This window comes from Pongo abelii, chromosome X, assembly GCF_028885655.2.
Source record: "Pongo abelii isolate AG06213 chromosome X, NHGRI_mPonAbe1-v2.0_pri, whole genome shotgun sequence".
Taxonomy (NCBI): Eukaryota; Metazoa; Chordata; class Mammalia; order Primates; family Hominidae; genus Pongo; species Pongo abelii.
In genome coordinates, this window is record NC_072008.2 from 24,679,792 (window position 1) to 24,696,299 (window position 16,508).

Sequence of the window (16,508 nt, forward strand, 5' to 3'; positions counted from 1 at the left end):
AGGGTCTGTACTTTGTCTGTTTTTATGTTCTTCTTTATGCATAGTGCCATGCATAGACAAGAACATTAAGAAATGTACCAGGAATTAAATTATCTGAGCTGAAATTTTTAACAGGACTGGGGAAAATGAAAAGGAGCCCAGCCCTTGGCTCCTCCACTCTTGCCAGCTCTTTCTAGGAGTCTTTGAAGGCTCATGCAGTCCTTGTAAACCTTTCACCCCTCTCAGACTCAGCTGTTAGGACATGGTTGGCCTATAACACCCACCTCTATAATCACTTAGAGGCTGCCAGGTGTTAAGCAAAGCATCTCTCCCAACTTCCCAAACATTGTTCTTTTTCTATTACTAATTAAGTGTTTCACTTTTAGATAATCCTATAATGAATGAGCTCAAACAAGCAGAGGTAGCAGTGACAACCCGTCAATAAAATAATTAAGTCAAAGTGGATTTTGGTAGAGACTTCTCATATTATAATAGGAAATCCAGGCTACTTAAAATCAGAGAAATCAAATGGAATTTTTTTCTTTTTGTTGTAGGAGGAAATTTCGTTTTTAGTATTTCTTTCATACAACCCTCGTCAACCCTTTAGTGTCTCTAAAGTAAACTTTTTGAATCTCTTTTACAGACCCCTCATCAACTATCCTGACAATACTGGTATTTACTTGGGAAGGGCATGCACAATAGAAATACCAATAAAGTACCAGTGGAGGTTTCCAGAATTTTCTTTTCCCTTTCCATAGTTATCATTCAGAGTTGTTCAGATTTTAGGCAAGGAGACCGTCTACATTTCCTCTCAGTTTTAAGATTCAGATCATGTCCTCAGTCCCCAAAGACTGTTGTGCCTTATCCCAACATTTGCACGTCATGAAAAACCAGGGGAAAATCAGGGCACGATGGGCACAGATGCAGGGCAAACTCCTACTTCTTCTCTCTCTCTCTTCCAACCAGTAAAACAGGAGGGCTCCTGACAACAAAAACTGACTGACATAGTACATTTCTTTGGATTCTCCTCCCCAAAACATAAATGCCAATAGTTAATCCAAGATCCCATCATCCATGTCTTGTAACACAAGCTCCGTGCTGCCACTAGCCCACTTCATCTGTACTCCCAAAGTTTCATCATCTCCAACTGGGAGACTGAGATGAGCGACAGCATCAACCCCTGAAGTAATAGACACTCAATGATCTCCAAATGGCTTCCAAGCTCTGGATAAGAACTAGAAACTGAGACCAGACCTGGCTTTGTGTGCTACTGGGTGCCATATTGACGAGTAAAGCAGAAACTCAGTAAGGAAGTGATATGGACTTGAAGTCATTCAGGCTGATGCCTAAAGTAGAGGGCATGCAGTGGATCTGACATAAGGGGCACACTTGAGTGGCTCCATAAAAAGGAGGATAAACTGAAAACACTCATCATTGTGGGGTAAAGTGAAATAATTACATACCCATGCTCCATCAGGTCCAAACAGTTCTAGGAAGTTGCCAATGAATTCCCTTGACTTCTCTTCCCACTTTTGAATTAGATCATGGCTCTTTTCTTCCACTCTGTTCACAAATTCCTTTGATCTTTCCTCCACATTCTTGACTTTTTCCTTCATTTTGTCCACTTGGTTCTGGAAACGGTACCTCTTCTCCTGGTGAAAGTTTACAGAAAAAAAAAACCAAAAACAGATTTATCCAAGAGGACATGAGAGAGATCAATCATTCACATTAAAGGTCACATTTTATTTCAATTTGTATCTGTTCCTAACCTGAAGAGTCAAGATGTTGCCATTTCCCAAGGGCTAGGTTGATGGAAAGGCACATCTCTCATAAGAAAAGTCATCTGCCATTAATTCATTTGGATATGTAAGGGGAAGTACAAGTGGTTTTAATATCTTCTTTCTTTTAAATGTCTTTGAGTTGGATTCACTTACATAAGAGGAGAATAAAAAACACATAGCTGTCTTTTGTTGTGCATAGATATTGGGCAAATAACCCCATTCAATTCTGCTGAGACTTAGACAAAAGTATGAATTGTGCACACAATGACTATTCAGAAGCTGCCTGAGTTCGCTGTTTTACTGGGATATGGTTAAAACAATATTGCTTGAAATAAGTGGGCCATTGACTGGGCCTTAGAACCTATGTGTTATACTAAAATTTCCACTGTACTGATATTTTCCACTACGCTAATTTAACTGTATTGATTTCCTTGGTGGTGATGAAAACTTTTGTGCTGATAGTTTCTCTAGACTCAGATTTTGTTCTTCTTATAGTCTTTCTGCAGCAATGTCTACTTATGTGCTTGGAAACCATCGTATGCTGGGCAAGTCACATGTCACCTCTAAACCTCAGTCTTCTCATCTGTAAATTGGGGATAATAATCATCCTTACCTTAGGGTTGCTGTGACAATGCATGCAAAGTGCTTGGCACAAAGGCCAGCATTTAGTAAATTCTCAGTGTGTGTTGGCTGTTTCATTAGTATTAAGTGGCAGAGGCATTTGTCTGTGTTACCTGATGAGAGCAGTATTAAAACCATGAAAATAACATGAGGCTCTTCCCCCATGAAATCATGATGTTTCTCCTAAAGGGGTAAGGCTTATCATTTTTCTTTACTATGTGGGACTAAAGTTCATTTTGTGTTTCAGATTTTTTTTTTTTTTAATGGAGTCTCGCTCTGTTGCCCAGGCTGGAGTGCAATGGCATGATCTCAGCTCACTGCAACCTCTGCCTCCCGGGTTCAAGTGATTCTCATGCCTCAGCCTCCTGAGTAGCTGGAATAACAGGCATGCACCACCACATCCGGCTAACTTTTTGTATTTTTAGTAGGGACGGGGTTTCACCATGTTGGCCAGGCTGGTCTTGAACTCCTGACCTGAAGTGATTCCCTCGCCTTGGCCTCCCAAAGTGCTGGGATTACAGGCATGAGCCACTGTGCCTAGCCTGTGTTTCAGAATTTTTTGAAACACCTGGAATATTGCAAAACTGGGTCAAGAGTCCTTGATTTCGACCTTCCAAACCTTCCTGTAGCCTCAGGGTGGGGCATGAGCTATGTGTGTTGCTACTGAGAGCTATATATATATATACATACATGTGCTATGGGAGGTCACTCTGTCTTCTGTTACTTACTAGGTGACCTTAGGTGAGTTGTTCAACCTCTCTGGGCCTCTGTTTCCTCATCTCTATGTTGGACATAGTCATCCTACTCACCCTTGTAGGCTCATCATGAGGATTAAATGAGATAATCCAAGTAAATCACTTAGATGAGCATATGATGAGCTCTTGGCAAATGTTAGCTGTTGCCTTTATATCACTCTTTTCCACAGTTCATTCTGCACTGGAAATAGTTACTATATATGGCTCTAAGGGCAGCACAGAATAGCTGAATGAGCACTGGGCTGGGAGTCATGAGACTGGGAAGTTGCTGCTGCCTCTACCTCTCCCTGACCTGAAGGACCTTGGCCAGGCTCCCTTTCTGGGCTCAGCGTTCCTCATCTCTAAATTGAGGGACTTGGACTGGGTGACTGACTGGCATAAGGTCCCTGTCACCTCTGAGGTTCCGTGATTTGTCTACACGCCCATGCATCACATTAGATTTCATCTCTGAACTGCAGCCAGGTTTGTCGTCACAGGAAGGCAGCGAGTGCATCCGAACTGCCTGCACGGTTCCTTGAGCTAAGTGGCTTATCTAAACGCCGTTTAAAGAGAGTGAGCAATAACTTTTCAAAATGGCTTGACATGCTTGGATGGTTGACCGAATCCAATTTGAAAGAACAGACAGTTTAATTTATTGAAATAACCAGGGCTTTATTCTCTATCAGATACTAAATAATCACTTTGACTGAATTATGTTCAGCCACTTGTTCTGGTGCCACTCAAACCCGACATTTTCCGACATTTCCTGACATTTTGTTGCCTGGCTTATATGAAGTCACAGAGCCTAGATGCTCAACACTCCCTGCCTTGTGAGGACAATTCATGATCAACGATTCACAATTAATGAGCCCCTCCTATTCTGAAGGTACCAATGATCAATTGTGTGAGCTATGGGATAATTATAGCTGCATGTAATTTTAAGTATCTAGCTTTGAAGATGAATCATCCTTTGAAAATACAGCGTCTATTTTGGGGGGTTAGAATTCTGTATGTATGGAGGGTTCTTATTTTAATCAAAGATATCGGCACCTCAGAGCCCAGGCAAATACAGTTGCTCAGAATCACTAACATCATCTCCAGCAACTGGGCTGCCCTCTTTGCTTTTTAACAGCTTGTTTTGCTTATTTTAAAGATTGTTTTTATTATTATTATTATTATATAAAAATGGCATCCTGAGGGAATCTAAGTCACTGTTAATGTTCTTTGTCTACTATAAAGACACATGCACACGTATGTTTATTGAGGCACTATTCACAATAGCAAAGACTTGGAACCAACCCAAATGCCCATCAATGATAGACTGGATAAAGAAAATGTGGCACATATACACCATGGAATACTATGCATACATAAAAAAGGATGGGTTCATGTCCTTTGCAGGGACATGAATGAAGCTGGAAACCATCATTCTCAGCAAACTAACACAGGAACAGAAAACCAAACACCGCATGTTCTCACTCATAAGTGGAAGCTGAACAATGAGAACACATGGACACAGGGAGGGGAATATCACACACCGGGGCCTGTCAGGGGGTGGGGGACTAGGGGAGGGATAGCATTAGGAGAAATACCTAATGTAGATGACGGGTTGATGGGTGCAGTAAACCACCATGGCACGTGTATACCTATGTAACAAACCTGCATGTTCTGCACATGTATGCCAGAACTTAAATGTTGTTTTAACAGTTCCTCTATTATTAAACTAACAGCAGTCCTGTGGGAACAATATGGTAGAACTACAAAAGGAAGCCAAAGACTTTAGGCTTTATTTAAGCAGCTGTAATTTCTTTGGACAATGAAAAATGGCCATTAAGGTTTCTAATGAGCATCTGTAAGGCCTTAATCAAATGAAAATTTTAAAACGTTAGAATAAAAAAGTTTCTCTGGGTTTAGCTTTCATTGCCTCTTCCCTCCTCCCTTTCCTTTCAGCAGAAGATAACTCTTGCCTTTTACAAGGGGTAGATCTCCCAGAAACCCTTCAATCAAGTCTAAAAATTCTAAAGACAGAGTTTGGGGTAAGAGGAGGGAAGCAAGGAAGCACCTTTATAAAATGTGAAGCTCACTACCTGTGTTCTTTGGTTAATTTATGTTACCCCTGTAGACACTGGTTTTATCATCTGTAAAATGGGGATAATAATACATCATGGGTTATTGTGTGGGTTAAATGAGAAAATAAATACAAAGCGTTAAGGACACTGCACAGGCATGGTGGCAAATGCCTGTAATCCCAGCTACTCAGGAGGCTGAGGCAGGAGGATCGCTTGAGCCCAGGAGTTCAAGACCAGTCTGGATAACATAGTGAGACCCTGTCTCAAAAAAAAAAAAAAGTTAAATCAAACTTAAAATATTATACATAGTGAGACCCCATCTCTACAAAAAAAAAAAAAAAAAAAAAAAAGAGAGAGAGAGAGAGAGGGAGAACACTGCATAGCACTTAGTAAGTGCTCAATAAACAGCAGCAGTGGTGGTGGTGGTGTGGCATGGTGGTCTTCAGAGGGTTTGAGGTGGCATGCTTACATTTATAAAGCTGACATTCAGTTCCTTGGCTGTATACCCTCTCTGGAGGTTACGTCGGGCATAAACATCATAGTCACGAACAATTCTGGTAATGATGTCCGATGTTGAGATGCCTTCTGTTCTCTGTGTTGGAACGAACATCCCTGTTCAAGTAGAAAAGAGCGGATAGAGGAAAAATTAAGATCACCTCAGTTGACCCATCTCCGTTAATGGTCCCCCTTTACAGGACAAAGTTGGAGCTCCTGGGTATGCCAGTGAAGACTTTATGTCTGGCCCCAAGTGACTCTTCCAGCCTTAGTTCCGTGGAATTCCTCTCTACCTTAAATGCTACATGTTCATCATCCCAGACCTGTTTCCAGGACGTACCATGTACTTGCCTGGCCCCTGCTGTTTACCCATGCTGAGCCTTTCCTTTCTGCCCTGGATACCCCCTCCCTGCTCATATTAACTGCAAAGCTCTTCCTCATCCTGCAAAGTCCAGCTTCAAGGTTATGCCTCTGGGAAGTCTTTTCTGACATCATCAGGCAGAATCCACAACATTCAGAACCTAACTTATCTTTCATTAACAAAAATACTGGGCCAGCCATGGTGGCTTATGCCTTTAATCCCAGTACTTTCGAAGGCTGAGGCAGGCAGACCATTTGAGTCCAGGAGTTCGAGACCAGCCTGGGCAACATGACAAAATCCTGTCTTTACAAAAAATACAAAAATTAGCTGGGTGTGATGGTGCACGCCTGTGGTCCCAGCTACTTCGGAGACTAAAGTGAGAGGATCACTTGAGTCCAAGATCAAGGCTGCTGTGAGCAGTGACTGTGCCACTGCATGCCAGCCTGACCTTGTCTCAAAAAAAAAAAAAAATTAAACATTTGTCTCCATGTAGAAAATGAACATTTTGAAAGCACTGATAGTGCCTTAATTGTCTTTGCATCCCCAGCACCCAGCTCAGCCCCTGTGTCTAGCACATGGAAGGTGCTCAATAAATGCAAATTGAGTGAGAAAGTAAATGAAGACTAACAACTGAGTCAATGAATTAGATCACAGCAACTCTGCTTCATCTCCAAGGAAGTCTGCTCATGTTATACTAAAGGAAAAGAAGAAAAAGTGTACTACTTGTGTCATCTCTGATCTAAAGGGATGCCTGTAGGGATGGTTAGATGATTTATCTTCCTAAGAACAGTCTACTGTACTGGTAGTTTCACCACTCAAAGGCCCTTTCATCTAGAATATGTGGGGCTGAGTAAAAATAAACAAGCACAGAGGATGCCAAGTTCTAATAGAACTTCCTTAAAGTCTTCAAAGATAAATTTGGGTATATCAACAGATACAGGGCTATAAAGAGGTCACAAATATTAACAAAGGCAAGAATCAGGTTTATGCTCACACTTCTGTTGTGAACTGAAATGACATGTTGTTGGCAACTGAGATCTTTCTACCCCATATCATTATAGCCACTCAGTCAGAGGCATCAGGCATGGGACAGTATGATGGACAAAGCCTGGGGACAAGGGCACTGGGTTCTTGATTTGTAGATGTGGGCAAGTCACTCAAACCCTCTGAAGGCAAGTTACTTAACAGTAGTCTCCTCAGCTGAGAAAAAGGTGATTGGACATGATGACCTGGGACTCATCTGTGCCATTTCTTTCTCTCTCACTCCCCACATCCAACCGAGTTCCCAATCTACTTCTTAAATGTTTCCCTAATTCACTCACTTTCTTCCATCCTAAACCAATTCAACACCATCTTGGTCAAAGATCACAGCAAGAACCTCAAAACCAGTCTCCAGCAATGTCATTTTTGTCTGCCTCAACCCAGAGAGCAAGTTCTACAGAGCGTTCTTACTAAATGCAAGTCAGAGTTCTGCTCAAAAACCTCCACTGGCTTTCTGCTCTTCTCTGGATTCAGAGTCAAATCCTTAACTTGGCTGTGCAGCAGCTTGCATGTCTCTTCCCTGTGCTTCTCTCCAATTTTATCTCAGACCCTCTCCCTTTCACTCCCTAAACCAAGGCCCCCCTGCTATACAATTGCGGGGCGGGGGGGGGGACTGCTGTTGTATTCTGTGGAGCTGTGAAGTAGGCTGACCCTGCCTCAGCCCAGCCATGCTGGATTTCTTCAGTGTCCTGAAAGGGTTGGTTCCCCTCCCCTCACTCTGCCACAGACACAATCTCTACCTGGTTAACTCCTGGGCATCCACTGGGCTTCAGCTTTAGTGTCACTTCCTCAAGCAAATATCTCAACCCTCAGACTAGGTCTTCTGGTGTGTTGTTCCTTCCCATGGACCACTCCCATTCCCTCCAAATACAGCAAGATCTTTATAAAATAACTTGTTCAACAACTGTCTTGTTGACTATAAGCTACACTAGGGAAGGGATCATGCCTTTCTCGTCCTCTTCTACATTCTCAGCACTGGGTGACAAACAGGCACCACAGGAATATTTGTTGAATGAATGACTAGATGAATATTGATCTCTAAGTGCCCTTCCAAACCCAGTTCTCTCTGAATGTTTCCATCTTGTAGCCCCAGTGAGGATGTCTCTTTGGAGCTTTCTTTTGATGTCATTTGCACATTTATAGTATCAGTAGCAGAGTGGAACTGCTGATGTTAGAAACAAAACATCCAGTTTCTTATGTTCCATGGTCAGAGGACAGTTGGGGTTTGCCACTAGGCCAAACACTTCTTTTATCACCTTCTAGGAGGGAAGAATCTAACACGGAAAACCAAATGGAAGGTAGAGGATGTAACCATCTAAACACACGAACATAAATAGCACCCAAATTGACCCAGCTGTGCAGGAGGCTCTGGTGGGTGGGGGAACCCTGAGACGACATCCCCACCTTTGTGGGAACAGTGGGGAACACTCTGGTGAGAAATCCATCCCATCTTTCAGCAGGCAGATATTTTACCCACACCCCTCCTGCTGAAATAATAAGACGATTCTCTAGTGACTAATGGATTTTAGCAAGTCATGTAAGACATTGATGCCATGAGCTTACCCTTTCTTTGAAGCCAGAAGGTGAAGTCTCTGTGTTTGAGTAACTGAAAGTAGATTTGGCTTAGGGAGAGATTTGCTTTGGCTGGTTGGGAGGTAGGTCTCTGAAAGAAGCCAAGCCCTCTGTTGACATAATGAGATACCCGGCTTCCTTCAAATCCTAATTATTGCTCTGCTAAAAATATTCGGTAATGAGCATGATCAGAGAACCTTTTTTATCATGCTTTTCAGAATTGCGGCATTTGGTTATGGAGCTATTTTAAGAAGCAGCAAAGCACATGTTAATGAAGGAAACTTTCAACAGTAGTAGGCAATATTAGAATGGTGATGAGTAATGTGGACCTTACAGTCTATTTAATTTAAGCTCCATCTTTTCATCCAGCTTTGCTAGAGGATTTTGACACATAGTTCTGACAAGCAGAGCAGAGTGTTGTAAAGTTTAAGTCATGCCCTTGATATCTCTGGTTTCATTTAAAGAGACTTTTGACTTTCAAAATAAGCCATGATTTGAGTATGAAAGCCAAATATGGATGCTGAGGCCATTTCTGAGCATCTTTCTCCCATGATGAATTCTGGCCTTCTCTACCTGGGTCCCAAATAGATCATTACTGTGATTCTCCCTCCTGCTAAGGAATCAGCAGAGCAGATTTGATGGAGCACAAGGAAGGGTCCTTGCACATAGGAAAAGTTACATCGAGTCTTAGCCTGTGCTACTAGGGCAAGTAAAATGCTACTTGACTATTCAATTTGGAAAGGGCATTGTGGTGGATTAAAGATGGCCCAATTCCCTTGCCCTGGAATCTGGGCTGGCCTCAGTGACTTGCTTGTACCAAATGAATGTGGCAAAAGTAACTCTGTGCGACTTCCAAGACTAAGTCAGAAGAAGCCTTGTGGCTTCTGTCAAGACTGCTTTCTCTCTAGATATTACCTTTCAGCTGCCATGCTGTGAGAAGCCCAAGCAACATGAAGAGGCCACCTGTATGCCCCAGTGGCAACTGCAACTGAGCACCATGATCATAGCCAGCATCCAAGGCCAGCCACGTAAGTGTACCACCTGGGAGCCCTAGCCCAGTCGAGCCTTCAGATGACCACAGCCACCACCAACATCTGACTACAACTGTTTGAGAGACCCCAAGCAAGAACTACCCAGCCAAGCCTCTGCTAAAATCCTGCCCCACAAAATCATGAGTGAAATCAAGAGGCTCTTTTAAGTCACTAACTTTAGGAGTCACTTTCTTATGCAACAATAGGGATGCTGGATTGCTAGAGTTAGAAAAATGTTGGCTTGTTCCTACACCTAAACAACTGGAACTTGACATTTTATTCCCCAAATCAGGAAAGCAACATATTCTTAGCTCACTGACAGCCACTCACCCAGAAAGAAAACTGCCACCAAATTCTTATTCCTATACACTATAAGGTAGCCAAGGAACTACTGCCCCCAGGAAACACTGATTCAAGAAACCCTGGGGATAACTCAGTTGGATGAGAATGCCTGGTCCAAATCTTTGCTACTCTAAGTGAGGCCTATGGACCTACAGCATCTAACAACCTGAGAGCTCACTAGAAATGGGAATCTCTGGCCCCACCAGACCTACTGAATCTGAATCTGAATTTTCACAAGATTCCACAGATGATCTGAGGCACATCTAAGTTTCATAAGCACTGGTCTATAACAAATCCTTATGGCAATTTTAGGAAAGGAGCAGCTGGCTCATAGTTCAGATCTTACAATGACTTTAAAGGGTATTTATCAGGCCAGGCATGGTGGCTCACACCTATAATCCCAGCACTTTGGGAGGCCAAGGTGGGAAGATCACTTGAGCCCAGGAGTTTGAGACCAGTCTGGGCAACACAGGGAGACTCTACAAAAAATTTTAAAATCAGCTGGGCATGGTGGTGTGTGCCTGTAGTCCCAGCTACTTGAGAGGCTGAAGTGGGAGGATTGCCTGAGCCCAGGAGGTCAAGGTTGCAGTGAGCTATGATCACACCACTGTACTCCAGCCTGGGTGAAAGAGTGAGACCTTGTCTCATAAACTAAGTAAGTAAAGTAAGTAAATAAATAAATATTAATCACGCCATGCTGTAACCCATCTTGATGTAACTGAGGCATCTGCCAGTTTCTTCTCCAGTTCCAGAGCAGACTTCCAAGTCCGAAGTGGATGAGGTTTCCTTCCTTGGAACTCCTCACAAACAAGATTGAGATTTGAGAATGTCAGGCCTCCCATTATCCAATGCTCTTGACTTCTCAGGAAGTCCTTCCTAAGAGGATGGTACAGTCCCCACCACCAGCCCTGCAGGGGATGGCATGGAGCTTCCCAGGCTGGCCCCCAAGGAGTGTGAACCAACAAAAACGCCATCAGGGAGAATACATACATTTTATGTAACAATAATTTTTCAAACTAGTATCCAATGTTGTTTTCATTTCTAGGGATCATGTCTGTCCTGAGGCCCTGTTCCCATGGACACTGAGACCTCGATGACTTCAGGGGGAGGCAGATGAAGCTGAGAGTACAGGAGGCCGTGTTCAGCCTTCAACTTCTAAAACAGGCTCTTTTTAAGGCTCATTTAAAAAGAAGAGTTAAGAAAGGCAAGAATTCCACTAGGAAGAGCCAGGATTTGAGGAGTATAAAAAGGATATTATAAATCCCAGAAGTGTCTTTTGAACTATTAAGAACCAGAGGCTGAGTAGACTCAGGGTACAGAATGTTTGACTATAAGCCCTGGAGTGTATATTAACCCTGGGAAGGCATGAAATTAATTAAGGGGCAGTTTTCTGCTCTCCAGGAAGAAGAAAAGCACATCTGGGAGTTGAGGGGAGGAGTGCAGAGAGGGATCGGGAGGCGGACAGCAGAAGTGAGAGAACAGGAGTGCGGTCTGTCCCTTGCTCTGACTCAGGTTCAAATCCCAGGGGCAGGGGCAGGGAAGAGACCCCTTTAGAAAGTTCAGTGCAGGGCCACTGGCACCTTGTTTACGGCTAGGAATTTTGGAAAGAAATAGTTTTACAGAGGCCAATGTGGCGGGCAGGTCAGACAGGGCCTGACATGGCTTACTGACATTGCCCGGTTTCCCTTGCCCTCTAGTAGATTATGGAGTACATTTTTTAAGTTTCCTGGGGACTCTCTAGAGGAATATGGAAGGAAGCCAAGATTTAAGATCAGCATGACTGCTGGGCAGCACACCTATAGCACAGGGAAGGGAATCCTGCGGCAGAGTCTGTGGCCAGGACAGGCCAAAGTGGGGAGGTAACAGAGTCTCAGAGGCTGCCACAGGGGTCTGGTAAGTGGGGCTGATGGCTGAGCAGGTCTTGAGACCTCACAACTAAAGATCCCCATCCCATGCCAGGCCAGAGTGCTCCAGAAACTTAGATCACCTCAGGAGAAAAAGGCAAAAAGTTTACTCTACACAGTCTAAGTACAAACCTAGAAGAGTCTGAATGATATCACATGTCAAGTGTTTTTTTTTTTTTTCTGTCAGCTGTGGAAATGGGGTTTCCTAGTTAAGTTTAGTTATGGAAACCACTTATGGCCCCCCAGTTGCTCCTTCCCACACAAAAGACCTGATCACGGCACTCCCCTGCCTCAGAACAGTATTTGGTTCCATGTAACATCATATGGAAGCAAGCCTCAACCAGCTTGTCCTGCCAGTCTCCACCTCTGCCTCCCACCTCCACACACCCTACACTACATTAACATGTTTATTTTCTCCAGATACGCTGTGCTTCGTACAGTCCCACCTTCGAACATGCTGCCCTGGCCTGCTGTGTTGTATATACTCTGCCACAGGCTGGTTATATTTTGGGTAATTATTTATGTCTGTCTCTACTCTCTCTCAAGGGTGAGGTCTATGTCTTATTCATTTTCTCTCATACAATTACTGGCTTATAGATGCACTCAGGGGATTCATATATTAAACAATGACAGCCAAAACCATCCAAGATGGAACGGGCTGCCTCAGAAGGCAGGGAGTTCCCCATCATGGGAAATGTAAAAGCATCAGTTCTGCCAGGAGCTGGCAATGATGCCAAGAAGGAGATAGGAGCCTGGGTCAATGACCCTTAGGAGCCCATCCTACCTCAAGAATCTGAAGGTCCATGAGTACCAGGAAAAGGCTGTAGTGGCAGCGGGCTGAGTGGGAAATGGTGGGAGCAAGCTGAGTGGAGTCTCATTGGTCCCCAGGAGTGGGGAAGATGGCTCTGATGGCACATGTCAACAATGGCTCTAGTATAAGCAGGGAGCATTAGACTTCTTGAAATCCCTATGCATATGGTAACTCACTATAGTATCTGCACCTGCCGGATAATGGTTTAATGTATGTAGGAAGGTATGCATGGGTGTACCTACAGTGCCTATAGATGAGATGCACGGTAGATAGTAAAATAGCAGAAAATAAGCCAAGCCATTAAAACATTTACCCATTTTTTTTGCCTCCACATGTGGTACCTGATAATATTACTAACATGTGACAAGATGACACTAGAAATATGGCAGGACTAACTTTGGACACAAGGAGTCCAGATTATTAACTAGCCAGTTATCTATCTTCTTCTGGAAGGAAATTTCTTGGGAGTATCCAATAATTTCATTGTGAAGACTTAATTATGAATGAGGAAAATGGCTGCCCTTTAAGTAATGGGGTCCTGCACTTTTCGTCTGATGAGCCCGGAAATTAAGCCTCAGACCTGAAGTTGAGCACTTTGGTGCTCAGGTTCATTCCTATATAAATACCTAAATGGTATCTGTGCCATAACTGAGCCTTAGCACATGCTAACAGTGGCTTGTAGAAGCTGCTTGGGGGACATCTAAAGTTGTAACTCCCTGTTTGTATACACTGCAGATGTCCCAGGGCAGATGTCTCTTATTACACCTGATTATTGTGATGTGGTTGACAGGTGAGCACAGGGGAATGCCTCACCTGCTTCCTTTATGTGCTTGTAAACATCATCAGAGCCAGCAGAGGAATACGGAATGTCATCATGAGCCACAAAGTCAATCTGTTGAAGAGAGAGAAGAGTGATGTCACCACTGGGATGGATGTGCATGTCTGCAGATTTGAAGTGGGGAATGGTGACTTCATAATGCCTTTTCAAAATAAGGCAGTTGTATGTTACATTTATAGTGGAGACCTGAATCCTTGGCTGAAATGTATTTCCAACTATTTTCATTTCTATGAGATAATGGGAACTAGAAGAATAAATGTTTTCGTTTCTCTCCTTTGCTGGTCCCTCTTTCTTGTCCTACCCCAGAAAGTAGGATTTCTTGGCCTTCTGTCCTTCTGCATCTAAAGTTTCTCCTTGAGAGAACTCATTAATTCTTTGAATTTTTATCATCCCTCCTATGATGAGGAACCCAAATCTTCATTTCCTGTCCCATTGATGGCAATGGGCCCTCACACTTAGGTCACATTTTATACTGTGAAAAGGAATTTGTCTCTTTCCTCATTCGATCCTCATAATCACCTTGTGACGTGGGCAGGCCACATGTTACTACTTCAGTTGGGACATAAGGTGCTGAAACTAGAAAATTTGTTAGATTTACCCGAGGCTTAAAGACTGGAGTGGGCCGCTGGGGCACCAGGCCAGGTTTAGTGGGCTGCCAGGGCACCAGGCCAGGTGGGCTTAACTCCCACTGCATCCCTCTCTTTTACCACATCTTGCTGTCACTTTAAATCATCCTGTCCTGAATTTAATTCATCTTCCTGAAAACGACTGACCCCTTCCAATGGCACTTTTATTTTATTTATTTTGGGTCTTGGGGAGACCCAAACCTTGGAATAAGCCTCTTTTCTCTACTTATTTCACTCACCCTAGGTTCTGCTGGGATGTGTGTGTGTGTGTTTGTGTGCACACACGCATATGTAGGTGTGTGCCCATCATTTTCTCTCCATTGCAACTACACCAAATCCAGGACCTGGTCACCCGGATTGCTGACACCAACTTGTATCTGGCCTTCCTCACTGTAGGCCCCCTCCTCTCCAAGCCATCCTGCTGTCACATGGGGGTATCCTCCTTAAACCGGTTTTTTTGTTTTTGTTTTTGTTTTTTTCTGGTCATCCTCATGCCTGCTCATCTTTATTCCTGTTTCCTGCAACATCAAGTAAACACTCCTTGCCTAGATTTTAAAGCCCTGTATAACAAGCCCTTTATAACGGGGTTTCACTCTACCTTGAGAGGTAATTTAGAGTAGCAGTAGTTAAATACTTGAGAGGTAGTTTAGAGATAGTTTAGAGTAGTATGATTCCCTGCCCCACTACTTGCTAGCTATATAACTCATAAGTTGGGGGAAAGGATTCAATCAGGATTTCTCAAGCTCAGTACTAGTGACATTCGGGACTGGAGAATTCTTTGGTGTCAGAAGCTGTCCTGTGCATTGGCACATGCTTAGCTTTTACCCACTAGAAGCCGGTAGCACCCCTCTAGCTGTGACAACCCCAAATGTCTCAAGACATTGCCAAATGTTCCTCAGGGCAAACTCACCCCAGTTGAGAATCACTGGATTAAATGACATAATTATGTAAAAATGCTGAAAAACAATTAGTATGGAGTATATCCTCAATAAATGTTTATTATTATTATTATTAATTCTATTCTTAGTACTCAAACTTAGTTCCTTTTCCTCTCCAATGTATAATAACAACTTCTCAGGGTAACTGTGAGATTGAATTCAATTCATATAATGACAAAGCCCTTAGCACAGTGCCGGGCACATGGTAAATACTCAATAAATTACAGCCATCATTATCATTATAAGTATCCCCCATAATGCCTAGCACATGTTGAATATACAATAGATGCTTAGTAAAAATGTGGTAGTGATTACTGGAAGTAAATCATATTGTAGTTTTTCCTTTTTCTTTTTATTCTCACTGGGAAATTGTCTCTTCAGCTATTACTCATGCACATTTATCAGTGTTCTCTATTCTCTTCTGCATCGTGGCTTTAAAAATAGAAAAGAAAATTCTTAGAACAGCTTAATCTTATTTTTTTTGTACTGCTTATAAAAGGAAAGAATAGCTCCTAATGTGGGGCTGGTAGGGAGATACAAAGCACATAATTTGATGCAGATCAAAAGAATCTCTCATGTTTCCAACTAATAAAAATCTTATGTCAGTAAGATTCTCAGGGTCACAAAATCATAGATATAAAGTTCTTTCTTTAAAGGCTGACCTGTGACTTTCTGGATAAGATGTGTGTTCATTTGTCCCATGAAAAAGAATGCCTGTGAATCGATAAGCATCAATAATGATGGTGGTGATGGTGGTGACAATGACATTTTTGGAGCTCTTGCTATGGGCCAGCCAGTGTTCTAACTGCTTAACTAAGATTACCTCTTAGATCTTCAAAACACGTCCACAAGGAAGATACCAACATCATCCCATTTTACAGTTGAGGTAAGCGAGTACAGTGTGGTTAGATATCTTGTTCAAGGTCCCACAATTAGGAAGAGATAGAGGCAGGATTTGGACCTGGGCAGTTTAGCTCCAGGGCCCATACTCAAAGAAGTGAGAGGATACCAGTACTCGGGCTTGGGCGGAAGAAAGGTGCCACATCAAGCAGTTCCACATGACAGTTCCTGAAGTTACCTCTTTTAGAAATTGAGAGAGACTTTGGGCTTTCCGTAGTCTTGGCTGCAGAACCAGACTCCCTAATCTTGCTACTTAGAGAATGTGGGAGAATGAGAAGTACCTTGTGTTTTTCCAGAAACTCTGGCGTGAGTGTCCAGGGAGCATCTCTGATAACTTCGTCTACGTAGCGACAGTGTCTGAGAGCTTCGTATCTCTCAGCTTCATTCATCACGGTGAAACCTTTGAATTTGTGGGTGAGATCATCACTGCAAACTAAAACAGGCAAATGCATTAAATGCCATTAC

The 16,508-nt window shown here is 43.0% G+C and overlaps 1 protein-coding gene across 7 annotated transcripts in view; it reads right to left on the reverse strand.

The window, feature by feature from the left end:
• PCYT1B (phosphate cytidylyltransferase 1B, choline) overlaps positions 1-16,508 on the reverse strand; it is a 114,489-nt gene that overhangs the window by 15,593 nt on the left and 82,388 nt on the right. For 6 of the 7 annotated variants that reach the window (XM_054544424.2, XM_024240718.3, XM_054544427.2 and 3 more), the window contains 4 exons: positions 16,325-16,476; positions 13,555-13,633; positions 5,654-5,796; positions 1,443-1,631 (listed from right to left, as the gene is read on the reverse strand). In XM_054544424.2, the coding sequence (XP_054400399.1) occupies positions 1,443-1,631; positions 5,654-5,796; positions 13,555-13,633; positions 16,325-16,476 (563 nt within the window). The remainder of the gene's footprint in view (positions 1-1,442; positions 1,632-5,653; positions 5,797-13,554; positions 13,634-16,324; positions 16,477-16,508) is intronic. The other variant, XM_063721361.1, reaches the window with a different exon arrangement.